Genomic DNA, 23,578 nt, shown 5'->3' with positions numbered 1-23,578 from the left:
ATCTTGTTGTCAGTGCTGCCATCTCTGAACTATACATCATAGAAAGTCTCACTAAACCTTCCGGGCATGAGCTGATGGCTGGATATTCTAATAGAGAGCAGAAGTCACGATTCCATCAATTACAGTGTGCAGTCGTCCAGGTCCTGAAGCAGCAAAGCAGCTCAGACCATCATACTAACAGCCTAGCTATGATGGTCTGTTTATGAAAAACCTTCCAAAAAGCTCAGTTTTTGTCTCGTCAGTCTGCAGATTATTTTTCCAAGAGTCTTGGGGATCATCAAGATGTTTTTTTGGAAAATGTGAGACGAGCCTTTGTGTTCTTTTTGGTTAAAAGTGGCTCTTTCCGTTTTTGCCCACTCTGTCTTCCTTATTGTTGAATCATCAACACTAACAATAACTTAACAGGTGAGGCCTGCAGTTCTTAGACATTTTTTTAGCCCTGTGTGGAAAGCTTTTTGACACAGGGCCAGGTAGGTTTGGATGGCTTCTTTTCCCCGTAATAATTTAAACCATCTCTCTATTATTTGAGTGCCTGAGTGTGACAAATATGCAAAAAATTAAAAAGATAGAATCTATTTATATATCTGCATGAAAGTGTGTGTGTGTGTGTGTGTGTGTGTGTCGGGGGGACTGGCTCAGTATTTACAGGAAATACATTGTTATTCACAAGCATTTGTGCCCCTGTGCCGAGACAAAATACTGAAAGCAGTTTAGCGCGCACGCTCCACACATGCGCACTATTGACAGCGCCCATCACGTCGAATAAACAACTTCCTGGTCCGGGAAAATCTGACATTATCGCGATAGACGGGCTGATCTGTTAGTACTTCTGCACTTCAGCGGCACGGGCCTGACGCTGGAATGCAAAAGCATAAGTTATTTAGCCCAAACAAAGAACCGGGAAACGTCGGCGCACCTTTTCAGAAGTATCACAGCTATCCCTCGGGACTCCGCTACAGCCCGAGACATGAAGGGGACTCTTAACGTGTGGTAAGAGCCATGGAGCCGTTTTAGTGGCTAACGTTGGCTGGCTTTAGCATAGTTAGCTAGCTAATCCATCAACACCCGGGCTTGTGACAGCTGACCAGCCAGCCGGACCGAGCTAGGGTTAGCATTAGCATATTTAGCTGACAGGCTGTTGAATTAAGTTAGCCTGGTTTAAACGCATTGCTGGTTTAGCGGTTTATGACGCTGCGTTAGTGACAGGTGACATCGGAGCGTCTTCCAGGAGTGGCAGGACTGTCTTTTAGGGTGCACAGGTGCGGTTGTTTATGTGAGTGGTGTACGGAGGCTAATTGATGCTGATAACTAGCCTGCTAGCTAGCATTGGTATGTCGTCGTTGCTTGGTGCAACAGTATGGCAAACAAACAACAGACTGACAGCCACCTCCTTACTTAGCACGCGTGTGCTAATGGGAATAAATGGCACAATAATCCATGTTTTCGTTTCGTCTGTGTCTTCCATTCACGGATTAACTGTATTCGGTTAAATAAGCAACATGACATGCCGCACAGTGACTGTTTAATTGATACGTGCGTTAAGATTACTGCTGACACATAGGGTGTGTAACTGTCATTTGGCAGGCCGACAGTCCTGATGGGATCATTGCAGGAATTTCCACGTTCATTTATTTGTTTGCTTTGTTTGTCATCAGGGGATGAGACGAGATCGGTTATTTCGACATTTGCAGCTCTGGGCTCGTTGACTCTCTGTTTTGGCTCAGGATGGCGCAGGGAGGCTCTCAGCTCGACTACCACATCCTGCAGGACCTCAAGCAGCGTTTCCCAGAGATCCCAGAGGGGGTAGTGTCACAGTGCCTTCTGCAGGTACATATTGAAAGCTGCTATTTGGATTGAGACTTGTTATAATATATGTATTAGTGCATCATGCTGTGTTTGCACTAATTCTTGCATCGTAAAAACATTGCAGAAGATATTTATGATCAGAACATCGATACCTATTAATCACTCTCCTTTCTGCCTCAGAACAACAATAACCTAGATCTCTGCTGCCATCTGCTGGCTCAGGAGAGTAACAGATACCTGTATGGTGATTTCCATCCCAGTCCAGAGGAGGGGCGGCTGAACCGAAATCACATGCTACACATTAGCTTGGGCTACCCAGGTTCAGATGCAAGCAAATCAAATGGAGGAGCAGGAGGAGTAGGGCGCTCCCTAGTGCACAGCACCAGTGACAGTCACATCGATCCGCAGCGACCCAACTACCCCGAACCGCTGTCAGCCCCTGCCGCCATGGCTCCTTCCCCTGGATACAATCCTTTTTTCATGAATGATCAGAGCCGCTCGGCCAGTACTCCCACCCCTCCACCCACAATGCCAGGCATGTCTCCCACATACTCTTCTGTTTCACATTACACCATGAACCCTATAACAGTCACTCTTTCGCAAAGCATACCCAACGTCCCACAAGCTCTGCAGATCCCTCCTGGACACTACGCAAACAACACCAACGCAACCCTGTACATTCGACCCTCGCCATCTCAAAGCCCGCAGCCAGCACCCTGGTCCTCCTCAGGTGCACCTGTCTATCAACATCAGCAGTCCCCTTACAGCACTCCCACATACGGCTCACCTTACAGCTCCCCACAGCATCAGGTCCAGGCGCAGCCCCAACCGCAACCCCAGCTACAACCCCAGCTGCAACCCCAGCACCAGCACCAGCAGTATGTCTTCCTCCCTATTAGCTCCCCAACTCTTCCCAGCATGCCCTACCATCACCAGCAGCCGCCCCAGCAACAGCCTCCTGTTTACAGGCCGTACCAAACAAAGAACCTCCTTAAGAACCAGATAGAGATTACTCTGGAGGGTCCGCGGCCTCGCAGCAATTCACCTGTGCACACTCCTCACCCCCAGGGACCACTTTACATGTCTACCAGTTCTTCGCCCAGCTCCCCTTCGAGGGGCATCGCAATGAGTGCAGGTCCGCAGTCGTACCACCCTGGGGTGTACATGCAGGGAAGACCTCGGCCCGCCTCGTCCCCTCAACCGGGGCAGTCAGCCTATACGTTCAAAATCAAAGTGTCCCCAGGAGGCCAGGCTCAGAGGCCCCCGAGCTCGCCACCCGTCACTGAAGCCGAGCCTATTCTCAACATAGTAGACCAAGGGGCGCACAACGCCGCCCCTGCACCCATCCTGCCCATCTCCGCTCTACCGGGGACTATCACCAGTCAGTTTCAGCCAATGCCCAGACGTTCCAGCTCGGGCTCTGATGACTATGCCTACACGCAAGGTAAGGGCTTCTTGTTTTGGTTTGTCCATCAAAATCTTATATTTCAATATTCATATCATTTTATATATGTTATGCTTTTCAATACTTAAGATCTCACCTGTCATGGGTTTATTAAGCAGCGTAACAACTTCTGCTGCTCATATTGTTTGGACAGTGTGGTCGCAGCTGCACCTTCAGCCTTGTGATATTTTTTTACTGCTTTGTGCTTGATTGTCATCTTTAAGTATGTTTGGTTGTCTGCGTGTTGTGATGAGAAAAGGTGATTGTCAGCCTTTTTCTTTTCTTTTTTTAATTTAAGGCTGCATGTTGGTCTTTTGCATGTGTTAAGTACACATGACACTGCTTTCATGTGATTGTAGTCTTCCCCACGCCCTCTACCTGCACCATCACTTTCAGGCTTATAGCAGATTGGAGTCGCAGCAGAGCATTGCAGCTTTTCTTTTCTTTTTAAAAAAATCCTTTTTGTGTTTGGTGCGTTTCCCTTCAGCTCTCCTGCTCCACCAGCGGGCGAGGATGGAGCGTCTGATGAAGGAGCTGCGGCTGGAGCAGCAGAAACTCGAGCAGCTGAAGGGTGACGTTAACAACATGGAATACGATGCCCTTCAAAGACGCTTCCGACGAGTCAACTCCACCAGTCTTATCCCCCGAGTAAGGCCTGAACGTGTGCTTGTCTTACATGTCAGTCTTTGTGTGCTGCTTCACTGACCAAAGCTATAAAGGCAAGCTGTGAAATGATCACTGATTTTATTGATTATTATTTTATTCACTGGGAACTACTTGATTATTCTCCCAAGACCTTCGTAGCTGCTGCTTACCTTGCAGAGTTTTCACTTGACTTCATTTTCGTTGATGTGCTGAAGGACTTGTCTGTGCATGTTTGTCCTGTTTGTGCAGTATTATCTAATCTCACCCGCTGCACACGCCTCACCGGTCCAACACCTGCAGTGAATGGCTTTTTGTGGTGTTAAGGTATATTGCCACCACATTGTGGTGATATGTTGCCTGTAAAAACACCATATTTAAGGAGTATTAGAAAATAATCACTGAGACGGTCAACCTGGTGTTAAGACTGGTTTGATTTCACTGCTAATAAATATGAAAGTGGAGTGTGGGAGTGGGCTAATCAGACCGGCTCGTGTGCTTACTGTCTGCAGCCTGAGGAGATGACCCGACTACGCAGTCAGAACAGACAGCTTCAAATTGATATTGACTGTACACTGAAGGAAACAGATCTACTGCAGTCTAGAGGTATGCACGCATCACTCGCACACAAATGCATTCCCACACAAAGCTTTGAAGTGTCTCTGATTTATTTGAAAGCACTGATCTTGAAAGAGCCGAGGCCTGAAGCAGACGGTGTCGGGTCCAGAATGATGGACGAGTATCCGCTGCAGCGCATGCAGATGCAGGCTTGTGAAATGACTGGCCGGTGCGTTGCAGGCCTCGGGCTGATCTGTGCTCGACCCCCGCTCTGGGCCCTGCGTAGTACTTCACTGGCACATGATTCTTGTTGATTCTGCAGTTGAAACACTTGGCCTACAACACAGCGTGTGGACATTAGTTCCAATCCTGTATCTGTTTAGCAGGAGTGATGATGATGATGGAAGCAGCACACTCACAAGTGTGACCGATTTACTTGCGGTCAGCCCGGTGCCACCAAACATTTAAGAGGGGCTCTTCTGCAGTAATCCTTCTGACGTCAGTTATCTCAGGGACCGTTTCCTTCAGGATTCATTTGGCTGTGTTCGTCTGACCCTCTGCTTGCAAGATGTGCTGCAGAGAGCAGCCCCACAACTCGATGCTGCCACAACACACTCCGTGGCACATTGTGTGTCTGTGGATGTGACATAAATGTTGGCCTCGTGAGATCAGACGTTTCGTTCAACAGGATGGCAGCAAATCACAGCGCTCGTGTTCACCTGTGCCAGCACCGTTAGGAGTCTGACACCTAATTTTCTAACAAAGACAAGATTATCAGTGCCGTTAATTCAAGATAAGCTCGTGTGCCTGTGAGATGTGGCCTCATGTTATTCATTCTGATTTCACATCTGGCTGAAACAGGCTCTCTTTAAAACAAACTAAAGCTTTCTGTCTGATCTCTGCAGGGAAGTTTGACCCCAAAGCAATGAACAACTTTTATGACAATATTCAGCCTGGTCCTGTGGTGCCACCCACATCTGGAAAGAAAGGTAAGCACTTCTGCAGAAGTCAGAGACATTTTAATATTTTACCAAGATGCAGATTTGAGGCTTCATTCAGATCTTTTGGTCTTGATTCTTACTGTTTGGTCTGTTCATGCTGACAGCTGTGAAATTAAAATGACACAGAGCTTTTTATAAAGTGCTGCAGATGCATAAAAATGAGTCCGTTTAAACGTGTGGTTGCTCGGCAGCATCGTGATGCGATAGGTGTGTAATTCAACTATAAACGAGTTTTTACTGCCTTAAGATTAAAACAAAAGTCTTATAAAAAAGGATTTTAGGAACATGAACGTTAAAATCAGGTCAGTTTAGGTTAGTTAGTTGCTAGGCAACGTGTCGACATTATATCAGACTCAACTGAACTTTAGTGGATAAAAATCTGATTTCACTGTTGTGAAATTAAAATGCTATGTAGCTTTTCTAAGGTGCTGTGGTGGCCCCTCAGCTTACACGATCGCCTCACTGAAACCCTTTTGAGCATCTGGGGTTAAAGTTGGCCAAAACAAACATGCAGCACTTCCCACACTACCCACCCAAAAGCAGAACTGGCTGTAGTGCAGGACGTCCACTAATTGGAAAGTTGGTGGTTTCTTAGCTTCTCCAGTTTGAGATGCTGAACCCAGAGCTGCTTCACTCACATTCGATAAAATGATAGTTTAGCGTAGACAAAAGGAATGAGTAGAGTAGGAAGGTGCTGTATGAGAAGCGGTTCATCTAGCATCATAATATCTGATGTAGAGAAAAACCTTCAGGGCCAGACGATGCACCTGTTGCTCAGCTGCTGAGTGTGTAGCAGGACCTTGGACAGAGATGTAAGATTCGCTCTGCGGTTTAGTAAATGCATGTTTCTGTCAGGTTTCACCCTTGAATGATTACCTGCATTCGTTTTGATGCAGCTCTGAGTTGCAGGCTTTCATTACTGCTGCGCATGTTTTACCACGCGAATGAACTTCTTTCTTTTTGTCAGAAGGGACACAGGCCTCGAAGCGGGTGCCCCAGACGGACGAGGACTTTGAAGGCGCCCAGTGGAACTGTGAAAGCTGCACCTTCCTCAACCACCCTGCACTAAACCGCTGTGAACAGTGCGAGATGCCACGCTACACCTGAGCTTACGCACTGTGCTGTATCTCCACTCCTGCCTCATCCCTTGCAAATCCCTGGATACTATAAGCCCCGCCCCTCTACAGTCTGCAGAATCTGTGTAGAGGTCTCATCCCATCAATCAGTATACGTCCCCTCCTACCTGCTGAGGAAGAGCCACTTATCCCTCTCGTCCTGCTCTGGTCCCCTACTCCTGTGCACTTTGACCTTTGTTTTCTTTGATGGATAATGACCACGGAGGGCTGGAGCTTCCGGCGGCAGACATGTAAGAGCAGACTGCGGCTCAGACGGCGGGCGCAGCAGGCTTCAGAAATGTCAGAGCGCTTTAAGGATTGAGGAGGAGGAGCTGTGGTTTACCTGGTGACCATTCCATGCAGAACGAATGACTGCCCTGTTTACACTGTGCCCATTCCCGAAGTACAAATGGAGACACTTGTTTTATCCAGGACCTCCAGCTCCCCCATTCTGACAGTGGAACAATGAAAGCAATGAGTATATAAGTTGTGACTAATGCGAAATGTAGACTTTACACTGTATCTGGCTCTGTATGAGAGCTCACTGAAAGAACACTAAAGACACTTGCATATGAGTATGTTCCTGGTACTTTTATGCATATTATTACCACCCTGTATTATGTGTTCAACAGATGTTGATTTCCTGTGCAAATGCCTCAACTTGCTGTACTTAATAAAAGAGCTGATTCTATGTGACTTGATCCGGCGCAGGTGCAGAGTTTCTCTCCTTCCCAAATGAAACGAGCACGATTTATTTATTTTCTACTACATGTTTATTGTGTTTATCAGACCAGTGGGAACTGTAAATGCATGCACACATTCATTTACTTTGATGTTGCAGGAGGGAGTTCATGAACGCTATAAAGGAGCTTTAAGAAGACGGCCGTTACCACAGCACGCCGCCATAGGTCGTCTACCTCGCGGTCCTCGTTTCACTCGTACACAGCACGTCTCACTCTGGCGTGCACCTTCGCTCAGACGCTAAAACCAAGTCTGTTGCCTTTTTCAGCTACAGTCTAGGGAAGCAGATGTATTTTTAATGGTGCCTGTTGAGAGCGTTTCATTTCCTACTGAGAGGGAAGATAAGGAGGCATCACACGGGTAGGTCTGTGAGCACATGCTGGGTGGTATGATCATGCACACTCGCTCAGCAGACGTGGTCATTTGCCCTCTACCTTCCTACTGCTGTGCTTGTAGCTAATAAGCTTTATTAGTTTATTTATGATGCAGTTTCCTGAAAAAGAAGGTATGACTGGGGGTATTTGAAAGGTTCTCACAGCAGGTCTACTAAAGCCAAGACTTTAGGTGATCTCACGATCGGCCGCTACTTTTAGATCGCCCTCTGACACTGATGCTGGATCTGCCATAGTGTAAAAGCTATGATCCGGGCCGGGCAGCAGCCTAAGCAAGGATGCCCAGACCTCCACAGCCCAGCCGCCTCCTCCAGTTTATCCTGGGAAATGCTGAGGAACCTCTTCAGCTCGACTCCTGTAGCTGGACATCTTAAACCAGCGACTGTCCTCCCTACGGAGGGCTCAGGTTCAAACAGAAGCTAATGTTTGCAGTCTGTGGTCATGGATAATTGGAATTCCAGGGAGCGATCTAAAAATAACAGCTGTGCTGGAAGCTATGTGGGCGTGTCGCGGGTAAAAGGTAACTTTGAACGTTAGATGACCAAATTAAATTCAGGCAATGCTTTGGATTTTTTTTTATAGTTTTGTTCTCAGAACTTCTTGATCACATCTTGTAAATCAGGTTTTGTGTAGAAGACACTCGTGAGTGAGTCATTAACTAGGATTGTGTTACTTCCACCCGTTTGGAAGGTGTTAGCTGTCTTAGGTAGCTTCTGTTTGTTTATTGACCCAGTTATAATAGACACAAGCAGGACAGGACAAATGCAGTGAGTCCAGGGAGCTCCGTGACATGCTTTCTCCGATACATTAAAGTCTGCTGGCAGCAGAAGAAAGCTTGGCCAGCCTCCAGTTGTTGCGTCTCTGGGGAAATGTGGCATGTTGCATTCTTTAGGTGTGCCTCCTCACTTTGTCATCCTCAGGATATCACTTCAAAAGAATGTCTTCCTCTCTATATTTCCTTCTCTTCTCTGATTGGCTAATTAGTCCATCAATTCCTCCGGGTATGGGGCCAGCGAATCCATCTGTTCACAACAGACCTTGTGTCCAGAACTAAGACCTACTGGAGTTACACTTAAAGGGGACGCAGGATTATCTGACCGGTGGCATTCGCTCCCAAATGAAAGTGCCTCGTTTCTTTATATGACTGGATTCGCTGCCAACCCTCCTAAGAGACCTCAGGGCTTCAGTCCAATGAGCAAGGACAGCATTTCAGACAACAAGTTCACAGTATCAAATACAAGAGCTCCTTTCCAGTCCTGAAATTTTTAATGAGCATTTTTTTCCTATTTCTGGTCTGTTTGTGCGATGTGTAACAGAGGTGCTATTACTAATGTGGACACTAGCTGGGTGAGGTCCCAGGTTCCTCCTCTTGTCTTTTCAGTAGTAGTCTTCATAGTTTTTGGGGTTGAGGCAGTAGAGGAGGGCGCCTCCGAAAGAGAAGATGGTGGATCCCCATGCCAGGCCGTAGCCCCAGTTAAATTCATGGTAGATCCTCAGACTGACCGTCTCTATGAACTTGATGGGGAAGAGAACCAAGCTGCACACTTGGAGCACAACTGCAAGAAAAACAGACAGTTCAGACGCAAGATGCATCATTAAAGTCGTCAAAGGACCTTGGGGTCTTCCTGTGCACATTCGATGAAAATGTATTTTCTTTACATACCTGCAGAGAAAAGCATGACGGCCACAGGCTTGTAGCAGCGACTCCTGGAGCCAAAGCACAGGGAGAACAGCGCCACGAGGAAGGCGAGCAGCGTGAGGGCTGCTCCCCCCAACAGCAGAGCCAGGGTGGCGATCTGCCAGTCTGAGACGAGCACAAACACAGGGGCAGAGAGGAGGGAGAGGGGGAGGGAGGAAAACCGTGAAATCACACTGAAACAGAGAGTGACACAGGTAGCTAAAAAAAGGTTACTCTGGAGAGCCGTGTCGGCGCTGCTGACAGGAGGGGGGAAGCGGAGAGACAAGATGAGGACGGATAAAGGGAAGAAGAGAGAGGCAGCAGAATAGGTCACAGGCTGCAGTGGTTAGCCACAGTAATAGTGCAATACTCAGTCCCTCAAAAGTAAATAACACTGGTGGTGAATTGCCACAGTGTAAACACAAACTATTTGTGGTTCGGAGGCTGAGCGATGGCGGCGATGGCTCGGAACGTTTCTGAGCCACCGGGGACCCGTTGGCGGGGTGCAGATGAGGAATGCAAACCCTCAAACTGAGCACAGCCCTTTTTCTGGCACGAACACGCGCCTGGTTACACGTGCACATTTCCAACAGTCCAGTAATGGATCCCAATGGAGCAGAAAGGTGACTCTGACAATGAGTATATCCCTGTCGGCTGATGACTGCTCAGCAGCATCCTCAGCATCCCATCCACACTTGAGTGGAAATAGCTGTCTGCCCCAAACAGAAGCAGCTGTGAAAGGCAGAAAAATACGATCGTAGGCTTCTTCTTCTTCTTTTTTAGATGCCTTGCCTTTTTCTTGAGAAAACAGTTTTTCTTAGTCTAAATTAGCCACGGGACACCAACTGACTGTTGAGAGACAATATACGTTATTGTTTAGAGATTAGGGGTCTCTTTCATTGCTTTACTGTTTACTTGCGGAAACAGGAGGTCTGCATGTAAACAGGAGGAGGATATTATGATGAAGCATTTGATTACACAGGAGGAAATCATTTAAAGTACGGTGGGTGGAAAAAGGTAAACATCAAAGCATAAAGGGGATTGGGATCTGTATACACGGCTCAGTATTACAGAGTGTGGAAAAGTTTACAGTGACTGACTAAAGTTTATTTAGTCTGTTTTTAGTACGTGTACGAGGTATTGTTTATTACGGAGTCTGGGAAATAAAAAAAGATTAAGCATGGCTGAGAATACTTCCTCTCTGCTGAGGCAGAAAATCATTAAAACAGCAGAAGAAAGTGACGGAACATAAGCTGCTTAAAATACAGTTCCCACTCTTGTTGGAGGGAAATATTATTGGAGGGGCCAAGCAGCTCAAATGTAAACAAACATCAACCACTTCTGACCAAATATGGCTCAGGATTTAGAGTTTAAAAAATGGGTCCTGTCACCACAGGATGTTGGAGCGAGCCCACAAAAAGCAGAGCACCACTTTTCCTTCAGCCTCCCTGCTTTCACAACCACAGCGACCCCCTCGCTGCTGCTGCCTCTCAGCAAAGAGGGAGGGTTACACTGACTTGACCCGCAGCTGTCACAGACCCATCGCTGTTGAGATACTGTATCTTTCCTGGGTCATTTTGGTGCCCGCAGCCCAGCCGGCGCGCAACTTTATCATGAAAACAGCAGGATGCAGAAAGTCATCTCATCTCAGAATTGGAACGGATCCTGTTCGCTGTGCGAGAGACACAGCCAGAGTTAGGGTGCTTAAAGGCTTTGACGAGCAGGAAGTGCCAAACTATTAATCTGAGCCCCGCACGATAACAGATGGAAAAGGAGATACAGTACACAAGATCCAATCTGAGCATTAATTATGGTCCTCTGTACGGATGTCAGGAACTGCTGAAGTGTTAAGCAAATAAATCCTTCAAGGCCCCCGATTCAGTTGCTTTGTCTCAGACAACTGTGGAAGATCTGTGTCACAGAAGTGCCTCGAGTGTCTCTCTCTCTCGCACTGTCACACAATCTCAGCCTCACTCTCTCAAGGCAGCAGGATGAAGGCCTGTTTGAAGAAGCACCATCTTCAATCGGAGGCTCCAGGTTCGTGTCCTCTGTGTCGCTGAGCTGAGGCTCTGTCCCACAGAGCCGGTATGTGGCCTGCACAGTTCTGTGACCTCCCGTAAAGAGGAAGCAGGCCCCCAGAATGGGATAGCTAACATATTACATTATTAATACGCTTTGCCATCACTGCATCTCACTGAGCTGGACGTGCTCACACTCTGGCTCCACATTGATATCCTGATCTCGCACCACCCTGGCATCAACACACTGCTGCTGCTGCATTCCTGGCTCTATGTGGAGTCTGTAGCGTTTATACTTGACCACCGGCAGCTCCTGACTACATGTGTGTGCGTGTCTGTCTGAGAGAGAAACACACAGACAGGATAACCTATATGCATCTGCACAAACACTAGAGCATGTAATGAGGCCATACTTGATGTCTACCTTACAGCACATTATTACGGTTTAAAGAGAACTTTGTGCAGAACAAGTTCAAAACATCTGAGTGGCCCAGCTGCTGTTTCAGACTAACAGGATCTATTTAATGCCCGAAGCATGACACCGAGGAAATATCGCGGGTTGATGAGGAGAGGGGGGTGGTTAGAAACTGATTACTGGGATTCAAATCAATAAGCCCTAGCCAAGCACGAGCCTGAGGAAATGGGAAGTTCACTGTGTGCATTTACTGTGGTATGCTGCTGCTGCTGAGAGCTGACACGGAGACTACGTGTCTTTATATGGCACCAAAGTGCACTTTGTCTGCGCTGACAGAGGAGGAATGGGGCCAGAGTGGCCCGCAGTTACTCATCTCAGACAGAAAGAAAACATTTTGTCAGACTAACAAAAATGCAATTCACCAGTCAGCACGCAGGAGCCGCTCAGAGACAGCAGAAAACGAAATAGAGGAGTAAACACAGACAGGAAATGTTAGATAGTCTGCTCAGGGATACAGCAGGATAAACCAGTGTAAGCTTTAGGCACATTTACAAGAAAATTAAAATGACAAACCTTCTCTGTGCGATCGGTTTTGACATTTTTTTGCTTTTATTGTGTTGCAAGATGGATCGTCATCTACAAACTGTGGCTTGAAAGCCTGCCAGTGCGTTAGAAATGTCATAAAGGGCTGTTGCACTGCTTTACATATGCAGTAGATATTTTGCACAGCGCTACAAACACTCAACTAGCGATAGGATCAATTTTCTGAGAGTTCAGCCAGCTTCTCTCTTCCTTTCTCTCGGTGGATTAGTAGCTGTGATGGAAATATGAAATGCTTCTAGAAAAAAAAGCTAAGTGAGGGGACTCCATAAATGAAAAATTTTTTCCCTAATAGAGAAAATTTCTGGAGTGTTTCAGCTTGTTTCCCTGGTTACTAATCTGCAGGCATCTGGATCTCGGGGGAGTTCTCTGCTCTGAGCTGCCCCTGCTCCTTGGCCGGTGAAGAAACCCACACAAAGGCTCATTTTGATCGCAACAAAAGGCCAAATGAAACCCCAGCTGGACCGCTCCTGGCGAGGCAACATTCCCACATCATTCTGTGGCGCACTGAGCAAACGCTTTAAGCAAAAAAGAGTCAAACGGCCTAGAAAGAAACCAACGCGTCTTATTCATCAGACTTGTGAGACTTCACTTTTTCCTGTACTCGATTATTTCCCAATTGGACAGCAGTGCGCAACACACCGTTCTAGATCCTATTTCATGCAGAAAATGTCGGCACTTTAAATTAAACAGGCAATAGCTAATTATAAAGTAATTAACATCTAGCACTCTCTGGGGTGATGTTTTATAATTCTCACCCACAGAACAGATTGGTTCAGCAGCGCACTCTCCGCGGGGACCCTTTGTTATCCCTGAGAGCTGTGCGTCGCACTTCCATTTGAATATGAATGTAGGTGTCTGTCTGCGCCCACAATCCTGCCATTTCGAGGGTGAAGCATCCCTTAAAACTACAACACCCAACTGGTTTAAAACTTTCAGCCAACATGGTGGCACGTCACGCCAGCAGCCGCCAGTGTTAAGCGTGTCTGTGCGGGCACATGAGGGTCTTTCTCACCCGTGGCCAGCGTGCTGTTGCAGGACCAATCCTCGGAGCTGACGGGCTTCCAGCAAGACGCCCACAGGGACAGGAAGTACTGGTCATCCGCGGTGACCCACGCCGGGCTCAACATGGCACCGACATCCAGGCAGAGAGCGAGAAAGACGCACACAAGTCCCACCAACTTCAGGGGCGTCAACGCCGTCACCCGCACCTCCTCTGTGCCGCTCACGGATGAAGCCATGTCTAAAGTATCTTACTCATTAAATAACAAATAGTAGCAAAGAACAATGAAACAAATGCGGGAAATCGCCAACCTTGAACCAGTAATAACTTGCGGTTGTTCCCTCTTGAACGCGCACAGTGTGATGGCGAGCCTCCGCTCACTCTGCGTCCTGAGCCCAGAGGACGCTGCCGCGGTGTGTGCTGTGGATCCGGCGCTCTGCCGACGGGACCGTGCCACGGAGCTCTAAAATAACGGGGCTGCACCTGCTGGGTCCTAGTGCCAGTGTGTGTGTGTGTGTGTGTGTGTGTGTGTGTGTGTGTGTGTGTGTGTGTGTGTGTGTGTGTGTGTGTGTGTGTGTGTGTGTGAGTGTATTCTAATGCTCTCACTGATAACCAGACAGATTTATGTTTCCATATTCAGATATTTGGGGGCTCCCAGCTGTTGTGGTCCTGCTCTTTGCAACAAGCTGCTTGTTGATTTGAGATCAGTTAAATCTGTGTGTACTTATCTTACAGACCTTAATGTCACGGTACTGGGTCGTGTGACCCAGTGTTTGAGTTTTTATGTATCTTTTGTATTCATTTGGTTTCTAGTTTAGCTCATCTAGTTAATTTCTAAGTTGCAGTTTAGTCCTTGTTTCTTAGTTGTTTCTGTCATCTCCCCCTGTACTGTCTACCTGTCATGTTTCATGTCTGTGTGGTCCTTGTTGTCAAGTTCGTGTCATGTCTGTCTCCATATTTCCTGTTTTATTTTGAAAGGCTCTGGTGTTCTTGCTCATTGTATTTAGTGCCACTGTCCTGTCATTAGGTTCATGTGTGGCAGCTGTGCTTCCTCATGTGTTCCCCTGATCATCCCTGTGTCTTTTGTCCTGTCTCCCTCCCCTCACCACCCGTCACAGCCCTGAGCCTGGTTGTGCCGGACGTTTCTTCCGGTTAAAAGGGAGTTTTTCCTTCGCACTGTCACCAAAGCGCGTGCTCATAGGGGCTCATCTGATTGGGTGCAGTTTTCTCTCTTTTCTCTTTATCATTGTAGGGTCTTTACCTTACAAATAAAAGCCCCAACTTAAAACATTTTAATGACGCAGCCTTCAGTTAATAGATGTTGTTTTGTTAAGTTTTTCACTCCCTTAAGTCACTTTTCCAAAAGCTGACTGCAGCTTCTAACTTGTGATAGGAATGTTCTTTCTGGCTCAAAAGGCATTGATGTTATTCCTGAGAGGCATGTTTGACATATGTTTGACGGATTATAGGCCAAAAAGTCATTTCTAAAAGTTTACATTCTTGCAACAATGGATGCCCAATGCATCCATAAGGCAGCATGTTAGTGCAAGAGTCTGAGCTAATAATTAACTAATTTTTATTCTTTAACTGTGTGTTATTTTACAAATTTAAAGTATTGTGTACAATTTAACATCAGTTTTCACTGGATGCCTAAATACATGTCATAGTGTGAGTGTGACAGTAGGTGTGTTTTATTGTAGGACACAGGAAGTCCAAAAAGCATAGCTGAATATTCCTGATCTGTGATCTCTATGTTATATAAAATCATTGTTCAAATTGCATTATATAACCATTCAATATAAACTCACTGGACACTTTATTAGGTACACCTTGGTGGTACTGGGTTTGACCCCTTTTTGCCTTCAAATCAGTCTTAATTGTTTGTGGCATATTCAACAAGATGCTGGAAATATTCCCCGCAGCTTTTGGTTCATACATGATAGCATCACACAGTTGCAGCCGCGTGACGTGTACAGACCATTCTCTGTAAATGCTAGATATTGCTATGTGGGAAAAATCCCAGCAGACCGTCTGGCACCAACAACCATGTCATGCTCAAAGTCACTTAAATCCTCTGTTCTTCCTCATTCTTATGCTCAGTTTGAACTTTAGGAGGTTTTCATTTCTATGTCTACATGCCTGTATGTTGCTCCCATGGGATTAATTCATTGGATATTTGCATTACCAAGCAGCTGAAGAGGTGTACTTAGGTAAGGCAGAGAGGGTTTGGACATGTGTAGAGAAAGGGTCGTGGATATATTGGACAAAATATGTTGAAGATGAAGCTACCAGGAAAGAGGAAAAGAGGAAGACCTCAGAGAAGGTTTGTGGATGTAGTGAAGGAGGACATGCAGAAGGTTGGTGTGACGGTATAGGATACTAGAGACAGGGTGAGATGGAGGCAGATGATCTGCTGCGGTGAACCCCACAGCAAATCTTCTGCAGTCACCAGAAGTGGAAGATGAGGGCTCGGCTTTTGTTCATTCACTTTGGCTTTAAGATCATCCTCCCTTTAGGCCAGCTTTGTTCTGATTGGCTGCCCTTCCCAAACAGAGAAGCTGGTAGGTGGAGCTGCTGTGCTGATAAAACTACTTTAAGGATGTCTCCACACAATGACATCATCAAGAGTGCTTTGAGCAGTCCGAGGTTGTGGATCGCAGCGCAGACACCGACCGTATCACTTTAAACACTCTGTGTGAGACAAACCCTTATTCTGTCTCACACAGACTCAGAGCTACGGTTAGAAGGCTGCTCGTGTTCTTTCTAATTGAACTCAGTGATTTTTTTGTCCCCAGGGACGAATCTTGGAATTAATTCATATTGATCACAAATGCACCCTGAGAGAGACGTAGACGAGTAAATTAACTTCATAGCTACATTTAATTAGAAATGCACCATCAGCATCTGTGTTGGAGTCCTTGTTAGTTTTAGGTTATAGACCGCAGTTAGCATGAAAGGAAACTGAAAATAAAACACAACGTTTGAAGTTTCATGAACCAGTACATTGATATTATATGCAGGTCTGTACTGTGATGACTCTGTGTGTGTGTGTGGTGTGTGTGTGTGTGTGTGTGTGTGTGTGTGTGTGTGTGTGTGTGTGTGTGTGTGTGTGTGTGTGTGTGTGTGTGTGTTTATATTTACCCATCCAGCCTCTCCTGATTACAATCTGTTTTCATCAGTAATGATGTTGAAAGACTTTGCCGGCAGGAACATTTGACCTACACTTTGGTAAGACACACACACACACACACACACACACACACACACACACACACACACACACACACACACACACACACACACACACACCACACGACATCATAACTCATCAGTGTTAATATACTGCTCGGAGTTGCATATTTGATTGCACGTCTAAGGCACAAAATATCAATGCTTAGATTGAACTGATGACTGACACAGAACACTGAGCACGAGGGAAACCATGTGGAAACAAAGTGAAATGAACAACTGTATCTTCCTCTGCCACGAGGAATTGGAAAATGTCGTGACGTGAGCAAAAAATGAAATGTCAGGCAAACGCTAGAGATGAATATGTTCTTTAATACTAACGTCGCTGAAAGAGGATGGTTTTCTGGATCTGCATTTTAGAATCATCCTCACTATCTGAGATTTGAAGTGAAATTCGTCTCAGCTTGGCATCCTTTTGCTGCACCATCTGGTAAATATTAACGTCCCAAAATCTCAAACCAAACAGAAGGTCTCTGTGAAGGTTCTCAGTCATCCAGGTCATCGTAGTCTAAGGAGCTTAAGAAAAGCGTCTGGACTTCTTTAAGTTGCTTGAAGACGTTTCACCTCTCATCCGAGAAGCTTCTTCAGTTCTAGGGTCAAATGGTGGAGAGTCCCAGATTTAAACCCAGTGGGAGTTTCCCCCCAAAGAGGATCATCAGGGGGTCCTTTGTCCCTCTTTGGGGGGAAACTCCCACTGGGTTTAAAATACAGTGTACCCCTTTGGCCTCTACAATTCTCCTGTGGGAGCGGTTGGCGTCATTGCTTTCCTAACACTGTACAACACACATATAACGTATATTTAGCCACCCTGATGTTTCTGATTGTTAATTTAGTTCAATTATTGTCATCATTGTGCCTGTTTTTGTTAGATAAATGTGTAGTATGTGTGTGCCACAAATGTGTTTTAGGCGCCGTTAACGCTGAATATATAATTCTGGCTAGCTTGGAAGTTGTGGTGGGCTGAGCCCTCTCCCCCACTGTTTGTATTTGGCCGCAGGAGCTGGAGCGAGTAAGTTAATGACTTGGAGGTCTTTCTTTCCTTTACCTTTCTTTGTCAGGCACGCAAGAACACACGGTTACAATAGCAAGGGTTCGATTTATTCTATTTAAATATTTTCTTTCACTTTTTGTTTTTAATGCTGCTTAGTTTCATTTTAGCGTCTGTGATTTGAAGGCATGTAGGTTCAGTTTGGTTTTCGTTAGTTTCAGTCTTTTTAATTATTATTGTTCTGAGGGTGTGGTGCGGAAAGCAAGGCTTCAGTATAGATCTAAGCAGCTGACTCAGTCTTAGACATCCAAACTCTCAATAAACATGTCAATCAAAGCCTTATCAGAAACGTGAAAAATGTTGGATATAAGATTAAAATGTTTTAACTAAAACTACGAATATTTCCTCTTTATTTTGTTTTATTTGAGCTAGTTTTCCAAGTTCACAAAATAGTTTCATTGTTTTTTCATTATTCTTTATGTTTTTTTGTCACATACGATTTTAGCTTCGTTTAATTAACCTTGCGGAGGATGGAGAAAACAAGAACTGCCGCCTTTCATTGATGACCTTTGATTTTTATTGGGTGGCCTATTTGTGAACTAACTTACGTAATTAGATTATTGGTTACATTTATGTATCTTTAGTTATTTTTTCCATATTTCCCTGCTATTCTTCGTGCTAACGGCGGTGTCTCTTTAAATCGGCCAGTTCGTGAAGCCGCGATACCAAACAGACCTTGTGCGCCTGCGCAGTTTGTACACCAAATCTTTCGGGCAGCGGAGGAGACGAATGGTCGCTAATGCGCATATTTGGGGACGAAAAAAGGTAAGTCGGAGCGATAGGCGTTGTGTTTGCAGCAACACACGGTTTCGAGAAGCAGTGAAGCCCGTAGCGTTTGGCGGGACTCTCTCCCGGGAAGTCTTTGTTTGGATCCTGTGTTGATGGCCAGATTGAATTTAAAGGTGAAGGCTCCGTGAGCCCACTAATCGACCTGCCAGGACACTAACCCGCTCAGCCACACACCACCGAAGCTAACCTAACCAGATAGAGACCGTTAGCACAGCGCCGTGTCCCCGGTGGCTGTTTGGGGCGGAGGCGCTTTGTGATGGATGATTGTGCTGATGGTCATCTATTTTTGGATCCGTGCGGAGCGCTGGACGGCAGCCGCCATTGGTCGCTGTCACCTCAGCCACGGATGTCTCGTGGTCATGGCGTAACGACGCCCTTTACCGTGTCCCTGTTAGAAAACGTCGGTCTGTGTGAGAACAGCAGAGATGTGGTGTTTGAGAAGGAGCTTGGAAACCGTGCTGCTCATCTTTAAGTAGGACCAAAGGAAGGGTGTAGCTGCTGAGGTGGAAGTTCTTGTTAACTTACTCCATCAGCAGGTTCAAACTGAAGCTTAATGCCTGTTTGCTTTTCTGCAGATAAACCCCCCCAAACAGACCCGCGGGAATCATGGGGAGTGGTAAGTTTACCCACAAGCAGAGACGGAAACTCGGATTCCTCTTTTCCTACTCTCGCTTGTTTTTCCTGTTCCATTGTGTTGATTTTCCACATTGTCCATGCTAGTAAACCACTGCAGTGCCCCCCTTGTTAACACAGTAACAATTCCCATTCTGTCCGGGGGGAAATTCCTGTTTGGATTTTGCTCTTTGTCCTTTTTTTCTGCTTTTAAGCCTTTTGCTGATCCCATTCCTGAAGTTATGAGTCAGACAGCCGTTACTTGTTAATTTGGGCATGTTGTGGCATCTGACTGTTTCCTTGGGGGAGTTTATGTTTATATTCTGGATGTGAGAAACAGAGGGCCACCTTGTCTCTTCAAGTCCGTTCTTCCAGTTTCTTTTATTTGGCAGAGGGACAGATGCCTAAATCAAAGGAGCTTTTGTCTTTATGTAGAAATGTGGGCACTGACCAGCGCTCGGCTCGGCTGCCTTTGTTTCAGTCCCCACCTCGCTCCTCTCCCCATTTTCCTCATTATTCTTTTCCCAGCATCTCTTTCCTTTTTGCCGCCCTTTCAATGCCGTCTAAATTCCTCCCCCATGCTGTTCTGCTTGCTGACTCGCCCTCACTTTCCTGTCATCTTCATTCCTTTCCTGTCTCTGCTTGTTGATTAATGCATTTTTTTCTTTCCCCTACTCGCTCCTGTCTTTGCTTCCTCCCTCCTCCACTCGTTTCAGTGTTCCTGCCAGCAGAAGCGGCCCACTCGGTCCTGCGGAGGCTGCGCAGGGCCAACTTTTTTCTGGAGGAAATAAAGCAGGGTAACATCCAGAGGGAGTGTCGGGAGGAGACCTGCACCTATGAGGAGGCCCGGGAAGCTTTTGAGAACGAAGAGAAGACGGTGAGAGGATGAGGAGGCGTGTCGCATCACACAGTGCACATCAGAACTCCAACATGAACCACGCGTCGTTTTTCTTTAACAGGAAATCATTTCCCATTGGGGCACATTTGTGGAGTGCTGGAAATAAACAGCTCAAAGTTTTCCTGATTCTTATAGATGAGGACAAAATTATTAGCCCACCTATGAAATTGAAAGTCTTTCCCGGGTGCTTCTTCAACAGAGCATGTTTGTGCACAATAACAGAACTGTTTCAGATTAGTTTGACCGGGGTCAGTATTATTCGCCCTTCTGGAAAAACAGACCTTTTTATCGTGCCACCGCACGAAGCACTGCTGGGAAATGATGTGATTTAACTTGGTAATGCTCAGAGCTTCTAGAATCAGGATAAAACTGAAGGTTATTTTCCTATTTTCACTCAGTATAAAAACTTCAGCGAGGGTCTGAGCTATCAGTTGAGAAAGCATACAGAGTTTCCACAGTGGAAAGCAGAGTGTTAAACCACAGAGACGATGCTTATGTTTGGAGAGAGAAGTGAGAGGTGTACAACCAAAGAGCGCTGGCTCCACAGTGAAACACGGGGGTGGGAGTATTATGCTGTGGGAATGCTTCAGCCCACTTTAAACAGAGAGTCTCAGGATGGAAGGAATCGTGAAGAAAGAAGGAAATATGAAGCTTTAGAAAGAAAACCTCAGACAACCAGCAGCAAATCTGGGTCCTTATGTCTTCCAACACGACAACAACCCAAAACATGCCTGGTGAAGAACAGCGACGGGTCTGCACGGAGCCCTGACACCAGTGCCAGTCTGTGGGGGGGCCTGAAGATCTAGGCCAAGGTGATCAAGTCTGGAGGATCTTGGGAGATTCACTGAAGGAGACACGTGTTAGCATTGGGGAGCTAATCATTTTGACCCTGGTAGTAAAATAACATAATCATCCAAAAAACTAGGATGTTTGGATAATTGAAACTGCTCGCCCTTTTTAAAAGCACTTGGGAAACACTTGAAACATGAAAACATGGCTTCCACTGCAGCTAAATCCCACAGGTCAGCATCACCGGTGGAGAGTAACCCACGCCAGCCGCTCTAACTACAAGTGATATTTTGTGCGTTCATGTGTCCAGCAGTGAAATCCTGTGCCGAGAGCGGAACGAGGGTGTTTGTCAGAAAGTGATTGCGATCAGCAGGAAGAACAGCCCAGTGCAGCATTGTGTGGAGGCTGGAGAGCTAGGTCATGTGTGCGCTCACGTGGTCTCTTTTTGTTTGTTTGGGTGCTGTTGTCGGTTTCCTTTGCGTTGCAGTAATCTGGATAAAAAGCGCTTGCAGTGGGGGGGGTGCACTTTTGGGCTGTTTTATTGACAGTGTGGATGTTCTGTGTGCAGAGGCAGTTCTGGGAAGAATATGTGCGTGAAAGCAGTCCGCCTGGAGGCCTGGAGGCGACGGTGGGCGGGATCCACTCGCTCTACCTGATTGTGCCGCTGCTGCTGGTCGTGGTCATCATCGCCGGCGTCGCAATCACTGTGTGGCGCTGCCACTCCCGCAAACGCTCACAGCGCAGCCCCAGCATGGGACTCTCGCATCACAACAACGTCTTGTCAGTGGTCTCTATGGACCACTGGGGGAGGGAATACCACGGTGACCAATCAGAACTCAGCATCCACAGCAGCCCAGCGTATCCAGGCTCAGAGTTTACGTCAGGGCGCAGAAGCGCCGGCGACCCGCCGCCATCTTACGAAGAGGCCGTGGGCCACACGGACGTCCAAATAGAGACGGAGCCGCCCCCACAGTATGAGGACATAGTGAACAGCAGTTCTGTTAGTGTCAGTGGGGGCCAAGGGAAGTGAACGTGTTTTTAACCAGCAGCCTAACAAAAGCCCTAACACACACTAAGACTTATTGTTTAGCAGTGCTACTGCTGTGGTTTCACCAGCCCCCCCCTGCAATCCAACCCAAACACACGACAGAAACACTAATAACTGTTTGGTCAGTGGACTAATGCAATCATCAGTGCTGGAACAGAAGTTGCACTAACCGTTGAAGGAACGAGTGATGGTGCAGTACCGCGCTGCTGCTTCTCCTCACGCTGTGTCACAGCTACAGATTCACAGACAGGGTTTGTATCACAGGTGTGAGACCAATGCTTTAGTGGCGCTCGGTACCGACTGATGCCAGTTTGAGACCCGAGTGGGCGGCGTCACATCATTTGTTTTTCATCTTTGAATACGCCCTTGTCAAAAATACTTCATCCACAAGTTTATCGTTGTACATTTGCCGTGTGTGACTCGATCATAAGTGAACATAACTCAGACTTTTGAGAAAGGACATTATTCACCAGCCGGTCTCTCGTGGTGGGCCGGGAGCCTGCATGTGGCTCCAATGAGGGTTTTACCTGTAAACAGTAAACAGATGTCAAGGCATAATATATGTATTTTTAATTTAACCTTTATTTAACCAGGAAGATCCCACTGAGATTAAAAACCTCTTTTTCAAGGGAAACCTGGCCAAGATAGGCAGCAGCAGGTGTCTCCCAGTTACAGGAATGACTCAGTTAATATGCCTTAAACCATGAGGTGACACGCCAAACCAAAGCATTGGTCCATCTTTAGTAAACACAAAGGGTTAAGGGAAGGAGGGCAGTTATGCGTCATTACCTGCTTATATTTTGGTAACGCCTGTAGTTCATGCTGTCCTCGTGAGGTTAGAGGTGTCTCTGTACTGTCTAATGGTCAGGACTCACTGGCCCATGAACACTAGTGGGGCCTCTGACAGCTGCTTTAACTGTGGAACGCCCTCCTTCCCAAACGGACCTCCTGGATGTGAAGCTGCAGCTGTGCTACAGTTACTGACTTGCACATAAATGTGGGGCAGAAAGCAGCAGAGACGGGTTGTCAGGGGAAGCTTCTGTATTTACAGTCACCGTGGATAAAGTCTATGTTTAGCATGAGTAATGTATCTATGTAACTGTGTATCTGTGTGCAAACATTACGGGGAGGCATTTTTTAAAGCTTAAAGGCCAGTGACTGCACCGGTGCTGATGTAACCGTAGTACAGTAGGTTGTGAATAATGAAGGGACGAAGCTCAGAATGAGCGGTTTCATGGAAAGTAGGACAGTCTGTTTCACGTTTGCTGTGTCACTCAGCAGTAACAATGACGTTGTAATCCTCAGAGTGCTCAGTCTATATGAAACGCTGCTGCTGCTGCTGCTGCACACACTAAAGCCAAATATGTCGTCACTAATGCTGATCACTGTCACGCAGCAGAGCACTGAACGTTTGCAGCGTGACCTTTGAGCCTCAGCACTCGCTGTGACACTGAGCTGACTCGTGCTGGTAGAGGTAGCAATTTTGGTTCGGTCACTTGTTGTACTGTTACTTAACCGAACCCTGTTTTTACAAAGCCTTATCGAGGAAAAACACGTTACATAACACTAAAAGGAGCTTGTTATAAATCTTTCACTTGTGCAAAAGCTTGAATTAATTTGTAATAAAATATTTAAAACTCGCTGCATGAATCTTTCAGCGTCTCGAGAACATGTTCAGTTTGTTTGGGTGAGCACTTGTTGCTGCCCCGCATTGTTACCATCATCACTCACA

At 46.5% G+C, this 23,578-nt stretch overlaps 3 protein-coding genes across 6 annotated transcripts; 2 read left to right on the top strand and 1 right to left on the bottom strand.

The window, feature by feature from the left end:
* Nucleotides 1-724: 724 nt before the first annotated feature.
* On the top strand, nucleotides 725-7,267 carry tab3 (TGF-beta activated kinase 1 (MAP3K7) binding protein 3). Its single transcript, XM_040052829.1, has 7 exons — nucleotides 725-990; nucleotides 1,656-1,827; nucleotides 1,987-3,250; nucleotides 3,738-3,898; nucleotides 4,405-4,498; nucleotides 5,356-5,439; nucleotides 6,419-7,267. The coding sequence occupies exons 2-7, from the start codon at nucleotides 1,726-1,728 to the stop codon at nucleotides 6,556-6,558; spliced, it is 1,845 nt and encodes a 614-aa protein (XP_039908763.1). The 5' UTR covers nucleotides 725-990; nucleotides 1,656-1,725; the 3' UTR covers nucleotides 6,559-7,267.
* A 39-nt stretch (nucleotides 7,268-7,306) lies between these two features.
* tmem47 (transmembrane protein 47) lies at nucleotides 7,307-13,918 on the bottom strand. Of its 2 annotated transcripts, XM_040052831.1 has the most exons (4): nucleotides 13,725-13,918; nucleotides 13,426-13,653; nucleotides 9,363-9,503; nucleotides 7,307-9,255 (listed from the first exon to the last, which is right to left on the bottom strand). In XM_040052831.1, exons 2-4 carry the CDS (start codon nucleotides 13,649-13,651, stop codon nucleotides 9,077-9,079), a joined length of 546 nt encoding a protein of 181 aa, XP_039908765.1. In that variant the 5' UTR covers nucleotides 13,652-13,653; nucleotides 13,725-13,918; the 3' UTR covers nucleotides 7,307-9,076. The 2 variants fall into 2 exon arrangements, with proteins under 2 accessions (XP_039908765.1, XP_039908764.1); XM_040052830.1 differs by having other exon boundaries at nucleotides 7,308-9,255; nucleotides 13,426-13,913.
* Nucleotides 13,919-18,210: 4,292 nt separating this feature from the next.
* On the top strand, nucleotides 18,211-23,490 carry prrg1 (proline rich Gla (G-carboxyglutamic acid) 1). 3 transcript variants are annotated; one of them, XM_040052628.1, is made up of 4 exons: nucleotides 18,211-18,475; nucleotides 19,075-19,115; nucleotides 19,828-19,988; nucleotides 21,367-23,490. In XM_040052628.1, exons 2-4 carry the CDS (start codon nucleotides 19,106-19,108, stop codon nucleotides 21,826-21,828), a joined length of 633 nt encoding a protein of 210 aa, XP_039908562.1. In that variant the 5' UTR covers nucleotides 18,211-18,475; nucleotides 19,075-19,105; the 3' UTR covers nucleotides 21,829-23,490. The 3 variants fall into 3 exon arrangements, with proteins under 3 accessions (XP_039908562.1, XP_039908563.1, XP_039908564.1); XM_040052629.1 differs by lacking the exon at nucleotides 18,211-18,475 and adding an exon at nucleotides 18,482-19,002; XM_040052630.1 differs by lacking the exons at nucleotides 18,211-18,475; nucleotides 19,828-19,988 and having other exon boundaries at nucleotides 18,482-19,115.
* Nucleotides 23,491-23,578: the final 88 nt, after the last annotated feature.

Source organism: Simochromis diagramma, unplaced genomic scaffold, assembly GCF_900408965.1.
Source record: "Simochromis diagramma unplaced genomic scaffold, fSimDia1.1 OVJJ01000419.1, whole genome shotgun sequence".
NCBI lineage: Eukaryota > Metazoa > Chordata > Actinopteri > Cichliformes > Cichlidae > Simochromis > Simochromis diagramma.
This window is presented reverse-complemented; position numbering and strand designations above follow the sequence as displayed.

What these genes read in the sequence shown, in the direction of transcription:
- tmem47 (XM_040052831.1), bottom strand. Translation starts at nt 13,651, where the DNA reads ATGGCTTCATCCGTGAGCGGCACAGAGGAGGTGCGGGTGACGGCGTTG. An exon ending in CAACAGCACGCTGGCCACGG is followed by an intron (nt 9,504 to 13,425) that starts GTGAGAAAGACC and finishes TGCTCGTCTCAG; the next exon opens with ACTGGCAGATCGCCACCCTG. An exon ending in CGTCATGCTTTTCTCTGCAG is followed by an intron (nt 9,256 to 9,362) that starts GTATGTAAAGAA and finishes TTTTTCTTGCAG; the next exon opens with TTGTGCTCCAAGTGTGCAGC.
- prrg1 (XM_040052628.1), top strand. An exon ending in TTGAGAACGAAGAGAAGACG is followed by an intron (nt 19,989 to 21,366) that starts GTGAGAGGATGA and finishes TTCTGTGTGCAG; the next exon opens with AGGCAGTTCTGGGAAGAATA.
- tab3 (XM_040052829.1), top strand. Translation starts at nt 1,726, where the DNA reads ATGGCGCAGGGAGGCTCTCAGCTCGACTACCACATCCTGCAGGACCTC. An exon ending in TGACTATGCCTACACGCAAG is followed by an intron (nt 3,251 to 3,737) that starts GTAAGGGCTTCT and finishes GTTTCCCTTCAG; the next exon opens with CTCTCCTGCTCCACCAGCGG. An exon ending in CCACCAGTCTTATCCCCCGA is followed by an intron (nt 3,899 to 4,404) that starts GTAAGGCCTGAA and finishes TACTGTCTGCAG; the next exon opens with CCTGAGGAGATGACCCGACT.